Below are 15,857 nucleotides of genomic sequence, written 5' to 3'. Positions count from 1 at the left end.
TGCACCGATGTATTGGCTGCCGATATTTATCATCCGAATTTTTATTATTTTATAGCCATCTGCAATAATTCATCATAGGTAAGTTACAATGGCAGTGCACCGGCGTTAGAGTTTATCTCAGGATGTCATGAACCGTCAAACATTAGAGCAGATATCGTGGTCAATAAGTAGTGTAACGAAGACTGACGCGGTTGTGGGTTTGAATCCATGTGCAGAGTTTTATTAAGCACCACAGCACAAACAGAGGCAAACGGAGAGCAGATATCGTGGTCAATAAGCAGGCAAAGGGTCACAAACAATAGCGGCAGTCGAGATAGCAAACACATCCAAATCGGTAATCCAAAAGACGAGGTCAAAGGCAGGCAAAAGACATACACAAGCAAACAATCCGTGACTAAGAAATACGCTTGGTAGAGACAGGGTAAACTGGCAATACTTCTTCGCAACATAATGCACAACCAACATGGCTTATAAACATGTGCCGGCAGGAAGTGATGAGAGAAGAAGCGGCAGTGTTCAGTATTCGGGAGATGGCTCCCTCTGGCGGTTGGATGAATGAATGGCTAATACATATGTTACTACATGGAAGGTAATATGCAGCTTTTGTTTGAAATCAAAAATATATTTCACTTAAATCATTAACAGACATCATGCACCTGCAGCGTTTCTGTGAATGGGGAAAACAGAATAAAGCTATATAGGCTACATAAAAGGGAACATATAGGCTCATACACAAAATATATTTCACTTAAATCATTAACAGATTAACAAAGCAAAAGAAAAAAAAATGTGCTGAGTTTCGAATAATTGTAACACGCTCCGAAGCTCACGGGAAAAAAAACCCAGAAGGCAGGAAGCCGTTTTGTTTATTTTGCAAAAGCTTTACAGTTCTGAATGATGATTTGCTTCTATCTGTATGACAAACCAGCATTGGTATGACCATAAATTACGGAGTAACAGTTGGGAAAACAATGCAGTGATTGCGTCGGTGCCTCACACGCACATTACAAATTTTTACTAATTTGACATCGCAGCCTGTTCATTATCAGAATAAAATACAGAAGAAACATAAAAAGTTACACTGCTCAATTTAAATAGTCAGTAGTACAGTCTGTGCCATTCAGCATAACCACCACCTCACTGTGCTGTTATAGCCTGTATGTGAAGGCTGATGTTTTATGTTGATAATGCGAGTGAAGAATAAAGCCTATAGTTTACATAATAAATAATAGGTTAGCATCCAGATACTTGGTGAATATGGAAACATTTGGATTCATGCAGAATGAGAGAGGTAGGCTTCAGTTTCGTTTGATTTATTAATTTATTTAAATTAATTCATCTTGGCTTGACGCTTATAGCCTAAATACAACTTTAGAGGATTTGTTGTGAAGAGAAGGGAACTAAAATAGCCTAATTGTGTTTGTAATTTTGCTTTTATTTACCATTATTTTAGCCTACATCATTTCTGAATTTAATAAAAAAAATGCAACATATAGCATACTAATTTAGGCAGTTTTTTTTCCCTCTCAAAACACTCATAGGAGTAGTGTTTTTTATCCATGCTAAAATATTTGTGAAATATATACATCTTGAAAAATGTATATATTTCATGTTTTTTTTATTTTGTTGACAGTTTTTTTTTCTTTGAGTAAATTAAACGCTGTACTTTATTATTATTATTATTATTATTATTATTATTATTATTATTATTATTATTATTATATTATTAAAAAAAAAAAAAAACAATAACTTAGGATAATAATAATAATAATAATAATAATAATAATAATAATAATAATAATAATAATAATAACGTTATTAACCCTTATGTTTTCTACTCAAATCACAGAGGAATGCAGAAACAGAAACGTTCAAATACCGATTATGCACGGAGTGAACCAATTTATTTATTAAAATCTCCACCAGCCAAAAATAAATAAATAAATAAATTAAAAAACATCGTTAAAATTGGTATCGGCCAAAAATAAATAAATAAATAAATAAAAATACATCACTAATACATATATATATATAAATATTAGCACTGTCAGTCGATTAAAATTAGTAATCTAATTAATTACATGATGTTTCGATTAATTTATCTAAAAATCACAAAATAAATTTGAATGTGAAAATACATACAAAAGATTATTTAAAGCTAGCTTTGTGTTAAATGAGGAAAGTATCAAGTAGACATTACAAATTCTAATTTAAGAAATATTTTATTTGATTCAACATAAAATGTATTACACATAAACATTTAGGCTACAATGGCCTAACATAAACTATGGAACACAAAAGAAAATAATTTGAGAAACATATCAGTATTTTTTGCTTCATACAATGAAAGTCATTGGAAACCAAAACAGCTTTGTTACCAACAGTCTTCAGAATACCTTCATGTTCCACAAAAGAAATTAAGTAATTTAGGTTTGAGTAAATGATGACATAATTTAATTTTCTGGGTGAACTGTCCCTTTAATGTTTTTATTGTTATTATTTTATTATTATTTTTTAATTAAATTATACTCTAAATAAGAAATTAAATCTGCCAGCACCTGGCGGTAAATGTATTAATTAGATTTGTTCAAACAGCTGATTTATTCAGTAATGAAGTAAATGGCTCTCTTTACGAATGGGCCTTTGAATCATTGGTTCACAAGATTTGTTCAAAATTAGGATTCATTCAGAAACTAAACACTGCTGTGTTTCTCAGAGACACACAACAGTTCTGCTGTGACTTTAAAGGTAATATGTTTTCTGCAAAATTGATCAAAAGCACATAATACCATACTATCAAAGTCACTGGGCTCCATTGTTGTTTGGTTCCATGTGCTTGGCACATCCTCATTTATAAAATCACATTTAAACTTGTGATATTCGGAACAAACAGCACTCGTGTCATACTGCTCTCACTGTATTGAAGCATATGGGTAGCAAAAAATTATTTTAAAATGTAATATGCAAAATGGTAATACAATATGTAAAATGGCAATGTATTTCTGTTTTTAAATTTACATTAACATAACATTGCATAAGATTTAATTTACATAACATTTAGTGTAAAATTAAAATGAAAATTCAGTTATATAATGTGTGTGTGTGTGTGTGTGTGTGTGTGTGTGTGTGTGTGTGTGTGTGTGTGTGTGTGTGTGATTCACAGCTAAAGACCAGTTGTCCATACTATCAAAGTCACTGGGCTCCATTGTTGTTTGGTTCCATGTGCTTGGCACATCCTCATTTAGTTGCAGTAACCTCCATATCATGTAATATTCAGATTACTCATTCACAGCTAAAGACCAGATAATGATATACGCATGCTTTGAGCTATATCATGTAGAGACAACAACATGTAAAGACCTTCACTCAATAGAATGAAATGACCTGACAAGTATAATATAATTTTCCTACTTCGAATTGATTCACACCATTCGGTAACTGCTGGCACAGAGTGTGATCGTGCTAAAGATACTGTGGATATGCCAGCAGATAATGATGCCACCGCAGACAGAACCACAGAGCAGCACAGCATGGCCCAGGGCTATAGGAGCAAAAGCACTGAGATGTAAACAGCTTGGAAGTGGCCTGGCCCCGGGACATGCAGTGGCCTGCTCAGGGTGATGCTTTCCCCCATTCCTCAGTGGATTCATGAATATACATGAAATCCCAGTCACGCAGGGGAGGGTGGCTCGTCTCCGAGTTCATGATGCACCGACACCTATCTAACAAAGACAATCCTGGCCTCCCAAATCTCTGCCATAATGCAGCTGACAATACTGCACTTCAGTGTTTATCTACCGGCCACCCAAAGCTCAGTTCATAAGGAGGTTTGCTATTGATTTTCTTTCACTGCATCCATGTATGCAGTAAGTACAAAGAGCAGTTTCCCTTTATTTTTTTCATTAGGCTCAATGCCCTGGTGCAGTGTTTCAAGCATGCAGTTGACATTTCTCCAGACACAAATACGATTTTTATGACTGTTCTGTTCAAGATCCCTGAACAACCAGTGGTGGACAGTAACGAAGTAGTTTTACTTTGTAACTGTACTTAAGTAATTTTTTTTTCAAGTATCTGTACTTTACTGGAGTAGTTTTATTTTGAGTAACTTTTACTTTTACTTCACTACATTCCAAAGCGTAAGATCGTACTTTTTACTTCAGTACATTTCATAAAACGTATTCTTACTCCTTATAATATATCACGTGCTCCGAGATGCAGAAGCGATGTATGATTCATGAACAAACTGATTATTTTCAATAAACCCATTAAATCGGTTGACAAATCGCACCAAATGATTCATTCACGAATTGGAATTATCCAATTGCAGATGTTCTCGAGTCGACAACTCACTGATGATCTGTTTAGTGTGAGTCTCCAGTGAACTAAATTCACAAGTAAGAACAGGGAGATCTTGTGAGCACGCCTGCGTCTGATGCTGTTAAAAGTAAATTACTAATGTCAAGTTTTAGGATTAATTATTGTAACTGTAAATCATATTTAGGTCAAAGCTGTCAGTTGTTTGTGAACTAAATCTGCTGTAAAGAGTGATCTGTTCAAACCCACTGAAATGCTTGAATGGAGGCACATTAACGTCAGAGTCTCTATGTTTCTGGTCAAAAAACTTTAAAATAACACAGATTAAATAAAATAACTCATGCACATGTAAGGGAGGCCGGCGAGTAGGTGCTGTGCAGGTAAACCTCACTCCCCTGATGTCAAGAGATACAATAACGACTGATGCTGCCGGCTGTAGACATTTAGCTTCCTTGTTAGTGTGTCCACCTCCTGTGCCGGTCACCTGGGTTCGAGGCCCATTTGGAGCAAGAACGTGGTGTGGCAGTGAGGACCCGGGAAAAAGGAATTATAAACGTTCATCTTCCCCAAAGTTGTAACATTAAAATGTTATGCATTTAACCCTATGTGACATCTGTTTTTATATTGTTTGTCAGCACACATAGCCTAAATTACCATGTAACGTTATCTGGACCAACTAGCCGAGTAGACAAATATACATGTTTATTCATAACCATGATGAAAATAAGTCAATAATGTTAGCTGATGCTAACTGTCTAGCTAACGAGCTTGCTGGTACTAAATTGAAGTATTTTTTTTATAAATAAAGTATTTTTATAAGTAAATATTTTTATTCAACCACCTAGATAGATTACATCTGAGGGAAAAGAAAGGATGTGATGTTCAGAACAAAAGTACATTAAATAAAAAAAAAAAAAAAAAGAATCAAATACTTTTGTACTTCCACTCGAGTAGAATTGAAAACTGAGTACTTTTACTTTTACTGGAGTCATATTTTATTATACGTATCTGTACTTTTACTCAAGTACTTGATTTGTGTACTTCGTCCACCACTGCGAACAACTCCCATGGCTGGAATGGCAATGAAGCACCCTTGATTTCCCAAATGCAATGGAAGAAATGTCATAATATTTTGATTAATGTGCTGCTGAATTGCATCAAGCAAGCTAGGTATCATCTCCGACTGGGTCAACGCAATCACCAGTCTTTACTGATTTGTCAGGGACCCTTATGAAGTTTCATACTAGTTTTTAAAAAACATTTTACTCTTATCTTTTATAGCATCACTGACGTTTTGAAATCAAGTTTCATCAATGTCCACCACCCAAGGGTGTCACCACCCCTTACCCACAAGTCTCGGACTTTGCAGTGCAATACATTGCAAGGACGGGCTACTCTGTAGTGATTTGGAGCTCAGCCAGTGAAAGCCTCCTCTAATCCCTCATTCTTTTTATCAGAGGAGGAGAGGCAAATTTCACTTCTGCACAAGAGGGGAAAAGGAGCTATTTCATGCCTCACTGACTCACATGCCATTTTTTAGAATGGTTGTCTTCTCTTTTTTTAGCCCTTGTTTTATATGCTGCATAGCTGCATTCTGTGAAAACTTGCTGTATATGTAATTTTTTTTTTCTTTTTCTTTTTTTTTCCCTGGTAGAGGTGGGGAGATACTGGCCAACCTTTGCCAATTAGCACATTGGACCTTAGTTGTCCTGTGTTAACACCATTGCTCTTTCCTGGAAAAGGAAGTCATTAAACTTATTAATGCAGCATTCATCCGTTTATATGCATTGCAAAGTAAAAGCATTCATTACAAAATTCCATTACATTGTTTTCAGCTGGCCTCCTATTCACAGCAAAACAGAACGTGGGCCACCCCCGCCGCTCTACAGTGGTAAAACATATTAAAGACTGTGCACGCCTGTTCGGAAGGTGCGCTTGATGTTCCTACTTTGAGCTTTTTAACAGCTGTCTGCAGGGCTTAAAAACTAAAAAAAAACGGTTCACTCTGAGCAGAATCAATATTTTAACGTTTCTGGTCATGCGTGTCTCTGTATTATTAACGTTCTGAAACCGGTTCGAGAAGAAGAAATACCGGTTAATAACGGAATAATCTTTTCTAGATTTTGGCCAAATGTAGGCTACTAAACAAAAGAAAAAATCTATAAATATCTTTAAAGACATTAAAGGTTTATTTTTTTATTTTATTTTTTTTAGATTAAAAATGTTTGCTGCATTGCATTGCATGCATATATATATATATATATATATATATATATATATATATATATATATATATATATATATATATATATATATATATATATATATAAACACTACTTGTATAAGATTGCGTTTTGAGAGTAAAAAATGAATGAGTAAATAAATAAATAAATAAAGACACATTGACTCACATTGCATTTTATTATTCCATTCAGAAATAATGTAGGCTAAAATGCCGGTAAAGCAAAATGTTTACAAACATTATAAACACAGTTATTAGTTTCTCTCCACAACAAATCCTCTAAAGTATGCATTTAGGCTATAAAAACGTCAATCCAAAAATAAATTGATTTAAGGTAAAACTGATGCCTCATTCGGCACAAATCCAAATATTTACATATTTGTGACTTATCTGGATGCTAAAATATTATTTATTGTATAGGCTAGGCTTTGTACTTCACTCACATCAACGTAAAACGTCATCCTTCACATCATCTATAGCAGCACAATGAAGTGTTGGTCAAGCTGAATGCACAAGTACAATGGAGCATTGTAACTTTTTATATGTTTCTTTATTTATTTTAATTTCTGTATTTTATTTTGATAATGAACAGGCTGTGTGTGTGTGTGTGTGTGTGTGTGTGTGTGTGTGTGTGTGTGTGTGTGTGTGTGTGTGTGTGTGTGTGTGTGTGTGTGTGTGTGTGTGTGTGTGTGTGTGTGAGTGTTTGTGTCTGTGTGTGTTTGTGTGTGTGTGTGTGTGTGTGTGTGTGGGTGTGTGTGTGTGTGTGTGTGTGTGTGTGTGTGGTGCCGGCACGATATGATCATAAAAGCAAGACATCATTACAAATTTTTGCAAAACTTTAAAATAAATAAAACTGTAAAGATTTTGTAAAATAAAGAAAACTACTTTATGCCGTCTAGTTTTCGTTTCTGAAAACTTTGGATCGCATCAATGAACCGAAACTCAGCACATTTTTTTCTTTCGTTTTGTTCATCTGTCAGTGATTAAGTTAAAGATATTTTTTTGTATATGCCTATACGTTCCTTATTTATCGTTTTATTCTGTTTTCTCGATTCACAGAAGCGCTGCAGGTGCGTGTGATCTGTTGAATCCATCTTAGACTATCCTCAGATAAACTAACGCCAGTACACTGCCATTGTGACTTGACTATGATGAGTTCGCAGCTGAGCGCAGGCATTTCACTTGTTGGATGCATCAGCGTCACATTTGCAGGCCATACTACTTGAATTCCTGATTGGTTAACAGCAAATTTCAAATATTAAATGGAACTAAACAATAACATTATTAACCGGCTAATGGCCATTTCAAATTTTCAATTAGGTTTGGAACTATAAAATTTGATTTTGTTTCTGGTTCTGTTCCTGTCAAAATTTTGTTCGTTTCCATTTTCGTTCCTTGAACCGGTTCAGAGCCCTGGCTCTCCGGTACATAGTAGCAAGAGGAAAAGACAACTGTGATATCAATCAGCTTTCAGTGCTCCACAAGTCAACAGTAACATCTTTATTAATCTCTCTGCCTGTAAGGCAGCTTTGAGAGGAAACACTGAGTAAATAAAGAGAAATATTTCCAGTCCTAGATAAAGATAAAGGGATTGATTTTATCTAAACATGAATCAGCTGTCTTATGCAAAAGGGAGCCATAGAGTACCTCCCCAGGGCCATACGGAGAAAGAGATCATATACTGTTAGCAGCGTTTGGGATTGAGATAAGGAGACTATTATTGTGCCATCTGCATACACATGCATTCTGAGAACACAAACACTGATATTCATGGGTAATGTAATTAAAGCGTTTGATAACACAGTGCAGTATGTCAAGATCCTGCTGAGTGAAAGGAAGTAGTGTGTGTCGAGTAACAGATATCCTGCGGGGTGAATCGCTCATATTTCCCTGGTCATGTTTCACACGTATCGTCCGCATGCGTACACACTCAAGGACGTAAACTAACAGTCATCAGTCATTGAGGAAATCTTAGACACCTCATCAAATGTGGATCTTAATGTGTCTGACACAAACTTTCTGACACATACATCTCTGTCCACTGGCAGAAGTTGTCACGTGGAGCGTACAAAGTGATCATTTTAGTTTGAGTGTTTATTTCAGTTATCATCTATAATATAAAAATATTTATAATTTTATCAGTGTTGGTGACATATTGTGGCATATTTGAATTATTTAAATATACACTATGTAACTTGTTTTGCTCAAAATTTAGAGAATGTATATAATGAGCAAATACATCATGAATCCATCTTTCAAACTGTGCTTTTCTCCTGCCCTGAATCACTGTGGTATGTCTATAGTAACTGTTTATATTAGGACTATTTTAGACCTGTTGGGACAAAATCTGCTGCAGAGTAGTCTAGTACCTGCATGACTCGTCATTTCCATAAATAGAGAGAAGTAGCTCCGGCTACAGTTTTCACATGCAAGAGGCATGTAGTTCTGTTTATTAACTGCTAGAGTGCCAAAAGTTGTATAGTGTACCTTTAATTATTTGCATTGTATGTATGTTTGTATGTATGTGTCAGTGTGTGTGTGTGTGTGTGTGTGTGTGTGTGTGTGTGTGTGTGTGTGTGTGTGTGTGTATTGGACTGATAGGGTCCCATTATTATATTTGTTAGTTTATGTTTTAGACAGAAATGTAGAAGAAAAAAGTAAACAGTGGAAAAAGCTTTATTGCGTCAATATTTAATTTCACAAACCTTGTAAATCCAGCTGTTCTGATCTATCGAAGTGGGCATTGTAGCCTGCATAAAATGTGTGTACTCTGTGCATGGCGGTCAGTCTGTGCAAATTGGATGTGGACATGATTGACAATCTTTAAGTCCTTGATATCAAACTATGCTGTGCTATATCTAGTTTTTTTAACATGTTTATTTTCTGTGGATGATGATGATAATAATAATAATATTAATAGTAATAATAACAATAATAATAATAGGATTCAAAAATCAAGATGTTGCTATATATATATATATATATATATATATTCAATTTAAATCTTTTTTTTCATACTTTTTTTTAAAAAAAATTTATACTGCATATATTGGCTAAACAGCTCTCTGAGATATCGACATCTGTCGTCAAAAAAATCCTTGTTGCTCGACCTCAATCTTTTATTCCCTAGTGTAAGTATTTTTTAACGTTTGCTTTTTTTACTGCTTTCTCTCAAGGACAGTTGTGGTACCTCATATTCCTCTCTGTAGTCGAGTCATGAGGGCTTCACTTTGTGTTGCTTCAGGGAGAGTTAGGGATGCACCTTCACTTCGGCCTAAATCAAGCGGTGCACATCCCAGTCTTCGCAGTGAACGTTTTTCTTGCTGTTTCCGACAGCTCCAGATACCTGTAGCTGCAGCACAGGCACGCTTGCTGGTCAGACGCTTACCAAGCTGTCAGAGTACCGTGGAACATGCTTTACAAACAATTACCACACCATCTGCACTGTCAGTGAGCTGTTTAGTATTAGTGTCTCAGTTTCTCTCCCACTCTAACTCTCTCTTTGTGCATCTCTCTCTTTTTTGTGCTTCTTATTTTTCCTCTTTCTTCTCAATTCATCCAAGCCATGGGTTAATGAAGAGGAGGTTAGGAGAGCAGCATGGATTGTTTGTTTGTCTGACTTTCTTCGTTTTGATCTTGTTAAGGCCTGGAGCTGTGATGTTTTTTCATCATGGAAGTCTCACAGCGTGAGAGAGCGCTTGTGCACATCTGAACAACAAAACACACTTTTATGAGTTTATTCCAGAGAAGCTTTTACACCATGGCCAGAGGTATTATTGAAACATCGGTAGGGAGAGAAAAAAATATTTGTTCTCAAAGAAAACAAGTTCAGAAAGTGGACACAGTAGTGCGGTAAATGGAAATAATTGATTTATTTGTTCATTGCAAATCATTTTTGTTTATTGAAGAAGATTGTTTTCACTTCTGCTCCACAGGTACATCAGTAACGAGAGTAACCGCAACCGACGCGGATGATCCAGTGTATGGAAACAGTGCCAGACTGGTCTACAGCATTCTGGAAGGCCAGCCTTATTTCTCCATCGACCAAACCACTGGTAAGTCAATCAATCCACAATGTCCAGATGGTCATGAATCATTCAAATGATTCAACAAGCTGATTATTATGCTTAGAAATAGGTGTAAGATGAATGTCCCTTCATGTACCAAGACGAGTTTTAGGTGTTAGATCATTTATTATTATTGTAATCATTGTTATTATGATCATCGTTACGGGAGGCAGGAAATAAATATTAGAGAAAGACCAAATAAACAAGATCATTTTACCTGAAGGACACATGCAGATGCTGATTTTGTTCTGTAATAGCGCACAAAGCAATTTGCGGCTCCTGATTTAAATGACAGGGCTATCTTTGAATTCCATCTGCATTCTGCTTCCTTTTCAACCTTGACTTTGTTTTTTTTTTTTTCCTAATTGCATTTTCAGCTGACTTGTTAACAGTGTGTCTGTAAGCAACATGATTAAATAATGGTGAAATTACATTAATAAGCAATGAGATGGAAATGAACAGCGCGTAATTTGGAAAAACAACAGACAATAAACAAGTCCTGTATCTGTCCAAATTGTATGTGCATATTAAATGAACAGAATTTAAATATCTATTTTTTTTTTTTTTTTTTTTTTTTTTTTTTTATGAGAACACCTTGTGCACTTCATAACCCCATGCATTTCAATCGCTCACTGTCAGCTTTGTCTAAGAATGCAAATGGTCGAGAGAAGGTGTGAAAGCCCAAATTGAGGTGCCGTGTGCGTGGTTTGCGTGATTACTGAACACATGCAGATGGCTTATTCAAGTGAGCCAGATGTTTTAATGAATGTTAATGAAAAATAAGAGGTAAAGGGAAAACAACCATTAGAAACCATTTGACACTTCCAACACCTCGTAGGAAATGAGACACACTTGATAAATAAGTAAACATCATGCACCAATTCATTACTTGGTTAATGGCTTGCAAAGAGAAAAATAAATAAATAAATAAATAAACGAAAGGGAAGTAAACCTCCAAATACCTATGGAAATGAATGTTTGTGTTGCCTCACTTCTGTGATCATCAGGAATTAATTTGAATAGATAATGATAAATCAGGATGACAATAGAATGAGTATTGCAGTGTGCATCAGATTTACTGCACTGCATATGGCACACACACACACATAGCCTCCATTTCTGTATTCCTATTGACAACCAGAGCACTTCACCTCTAAAAATGCACCTCCTTAGTTCACTGAAATTATCGTGGTCTGTTGGTCTTCATGACAGAACAAGAAACAAAGACATGTAAGTGCAGCATAAAAAAGTCTAGCAGACAATGCATGCACGCTGTGAATTATTCATGCGTAATGGAACCGGAGCTGGCCCTACAACACTCTTACCTTTCTTCCTGTAGAATGCCTTTGTTTCCTTAGTTCTTTACTTCTATTATTTGCCAATCTCTTTAATGTAGTTGCTTCTTATTATAGTTTTCATTTCTTTATACAAAAACCTCACTGATTGTGTAAGATTACATGTCTGTGAAGATTCTCAGTCATCCAGATGATTGTAAAAATGTCTCATAAAATGTACCGTGTAGCACATTTTTCTATTTATCGAATATCTTTTGTCACTTCTCCAAGTGACTTCATCAGGGTGAGGGTGATTTCCCAGGATTTAAGCTTGTTGTACCTCATAGTGTCATAAGACTTGCAAATTGCAGTGGGAATTGCCTCCACAATGGTAAAAACCGTGGCTGTAGTGTGAATTGGGGCGAAATGTCTTGGGTAAAGATGAAAGGATAGTGTTAAATGGCGGGGAATCTCAATCTATGGCCAATGAAACCATGCAAAGCATCTACAATAAATAGGAAAAAAATGTGTCTGAATGCTTTGCAAAAATAAATAAATAAATTAATTAATTAATTAATTTGATATATATATATATATATATATTAGCAATATATATATATATATATATATATATATTAATACATATATATATATATATATATATTAGCAGCATTATAAGATAATAAATAAATGTGTCATAGATTTTATTTAATACAGAATATTTCATTTTATCATACTTTGGGTTTTATTGTTTGAGTAGATTACCTGTGGGTTTTAGGGGGGTATTTTATTTATTTATAAATCAATGATGGTGCATACAGTATTAAAGATTATAAGAGACAGACAGCATAATTCGCATTCAGTCGGAATATAAATGACTCCAGGTGCTGGGACAAGTCCAGAGCAAACAAACAAGCTAATTTGCAATGCCAAATGAAAGCAGCACAGGCAATGCGTGGCACACACTAAACTGGTTGGGAGGTCAAGGACAAGGGAAGAGCTAACAGATTTCGCAAACTGCAGACCTCAGAATGTACAGTGGCATATTTATTTAGACCATGTTAAATTTGAATAGAATATTCTTGTGTATTTATTTTTCATATCAAAAAGAATTAAATAAATGAGAAATAGTTTCTATGCATTCTTTGTTGTTTTGTTAATTATTATATGTAAATTCATGTATTTAATGTTATTGCTATAGCAATCATTAGGGTGGCTCTGGCAGGAATGGATCGTGAGATGAGGGAAGAGTATCTTGTTGTCATTCAAGCAAAAGACATGGGAGGTCACATGGGTGGGTTGTCAGGAACCACTACTGTGACAGTCACTCTTACTGATATCAACGATAACCCACCAAAGTTCTCAAAGGGTAAGAGAGACCCTCTTTTATTGACTGTATAAAATACTATATGCTACAGTTCAAAAGTTTGGGGTAAGTAAGAATTATTTTTTTAAATAAATGAATGCATTTAATCAGCAAGGATGCATTAATAAATCATAATTGACAATTTGCACTGTTATCAAAAATTTGGTAACACTTTAAAATAAGGTTTCATTTGTTAGCATTAGTTAACTACATTAGTCAACATAAACTAACAATGAAAAATTACTTCTAAAGCATTTATTATTGTTAGTTATTGTTGATTCCAACATTCACTAATGCATTATTTAAATCAAAAGTTCTATCGCAAAAGTTGTATTAATGTTATTTAGTGGATGTGAGATAACATGGACTAACAATGACGTTATATTTTATTAATGTTAACAAGGATTAAATATACTTTAACAATGTATTGTTCATTGTTATTTAATGTTAGTTAATTCATTAAATATAGTTAACAAATGGAAACGTATTGTAAAGTGTTACCCACATTTCTATTTCTAAGTTATTTCATTTATCAAATAATTCTGAAATAATCCCATTGTTTCTGCAAAAAAAAAAATAGTAAGCAGCATTTTTTCCCCACTAATAATTATATGAAATCAGCAAATTTGAATGATTTCTGAAGGATCATGTGACACTGAAGACTGAAATTACTGACCCCAAACATAAAAGAATTGTTTACCATTTGTTGTCTAGTATTTAAAGCTGCAGTCCGTAACTTTTTTGGTTAAAAATTATCTGAAAAGCAAGTACATAACCAGCCAGTGTTCAAAACTAACGCCTTACTTTAGCCCGATTCACAATGGTAAGCTTATAATATTGTTTTAGAATTTGAGCAGTATGGGTAGGTTTTCGCGGGAAATTCGAGCATGGCACTGCATCATTACGTGACGTCTGTAAACATTAAGAAGTTGTCCCGGCTAGTAGGCGATATCACATGTGAGGATCCTGCAGGTGGCGAATCGTTTATAGCCTTTTCTCACAGCAGCTAGAATAATTCATTTTATCATTCTGATGGCGGATTGTAATCCAGAAAGGATTATGTGTTTATGAAACACATGTGAATGAAATTAAATCATATTCAAATTTCAAATGTGCATATGATTACAGATAGCCTGGGATTACACAAGATCAGTATTTTAAAGACAACCAGTTCAAAGGAAGCATAATTTGCTTTTTGGATTAAAATTATTTCTTAATATGAAATTTGAATGGTATGACAATTAGAGATTAGACTGTACAGAAACTGAAATCACATGCTGATACACACACTATACACATAAATCACACAATGCTGATGTCGTTAACATTAAGAATTTGAGAATAAAGTTTAACAATAGTAATTTGCACAGTTTGATTTGATATGAGCTAACCGATCGTTACACTTAAACACCATTAGTAGCGCAATTTATTGTAAAGCTTTTCCTCAGTTGGTCTGAACCAACATGGCAGACTTGTTACTTACTTGTTCAGATGACAATATCCAGTAAAAAATTCTTATTTGGGTCATATATTCAAAGACGTAGGCTAGAATCTGTGATTGCGAAACACAGTAAATATCCACACTTGTGCGGTGATTGACAGCCACACATTCACCACAAAACATTAGATTAATCTGCGCTGGAGCCGCGCCGACGCACAACCCACACAAGGAAGATAATTCTGCACACAGCTGCAATTGCAGGTTTTCAAACAGAGATGGCGACAAAGAGGCAAAACTTATGGACTGCAGCTTTTAGCTATTTTGTTGTTTCTCTGAGTGCTATTTGTCACCTGATAGACCAGATCTTCTATGTTCTTGTATGTCATATCTAAAGGCTCTTATGAGTTCACTATTCCTGAGGATCTTGGCATCGGGAAACCTGGTGGAAGAGTAAAAGCAAATGACAGAGACATCGGGGAAAATGCTAAATCTGCTTACAGCATCATAGGTGGAGACGAGAGGGATGTCTTTGAGATTGTCACTGATGCTCAGACACAGGAGGGAATCCTCAGACTCAAGAAGGTAAGACCAGAAAAGTAGGTTTAATGTGCCATAGGGACTCTCTAACAGTTGTAAACTGTCTGTTACAGGATCGTCACTGGGCTCCATATTGTGAAAAATATGAAAAGTGGCTCATTACCGATGACAAATGGCTGTTAATATTGCAGAGACAGAACCTCTCAGTATGTATTGCAGGGGTCAGAAACGTATTTGACACGGCGTGCCATTTTAAATGCAATACTGTGCCATAACCTCCAAAAAGAAAGAATTAATCATGCAAATTAATTAATTATGCAAATTACCGCCTTAGTGTTTTTTTGTTTTTAAGGTTGGCTACACTGGTGTTGTTGTGTTTGTTGTTCCCAATGAGTTATGTGTCATGTGGTGATAAGTTGAGTGCATCTTTTTGTATAATTATATAGTTGTTAGAGTCACAGTCATTCCGTTTTGTGTAGTGAATAGGAAGGATTGTGTAGTTCTGGTTGTAAAACTCAAAAAAGATAGTAGTAACTTTTTTTTTTTTTTTATAGCAGAAAGCAATAAATACAACAGAACAAACTTTTGCCTACCAACTTATCACGTAACAAAATAA

At 35.0% G+C, this 15,857-nt stretch overlaps 1 protein-coding gene across 3 annotated transcripts in view; it reads left to right on the top strand.

Annotated features, from left to right (window-relative positions):
* Positions 1–15,857, top strand: part of LOC109076788 (cadherin-8) — an 89,849-nt gene that overhangs the window by 52,621 nt on the left and 21,371 nt on the right. For 2 of the 3 annotated variants that reach the window (XM_042728115.1, XM_042728116.1), the window contains 3 exons: positions 10,492–10,611; positions 13,099–13,266; positions 15,099–15,286. In XM_042728115.1, coding sequence (XP_042584049.1) covers positions 10,492–10,611; positions 13,099–13,266; positions 15,099–15,286 — 476 coding nt within the window. The remainder of the gene's footprint in view (positions 1–10,491; positions 10,612–13,098; positions 13,267–15,098; positions 15,287–15,857) is intronic. The other variant, XM_042728117.1, reaches the window with a different exon arrangement.

This window comes from Cyprinus carpio, chromosome B7 (genome assembly GCF_018340385.1).
Source record: "Cyprinus carpio isolate SPL01 chromosome B7, ASM1834038v1, whole genome shotgun sequence".
NCBI classification, from domain to species: domain Eukaryota; kingdom Metazoa; phylum Chordata; class Actinopteri; order Cypriniformes; family Cyprinidae; genus Cyprinus; species Cyprinus carpio.
Note: the sequence above shows the minus strand (reverse complement) of the source record. Positions and strands in the feature narration are given on the sequence as shown.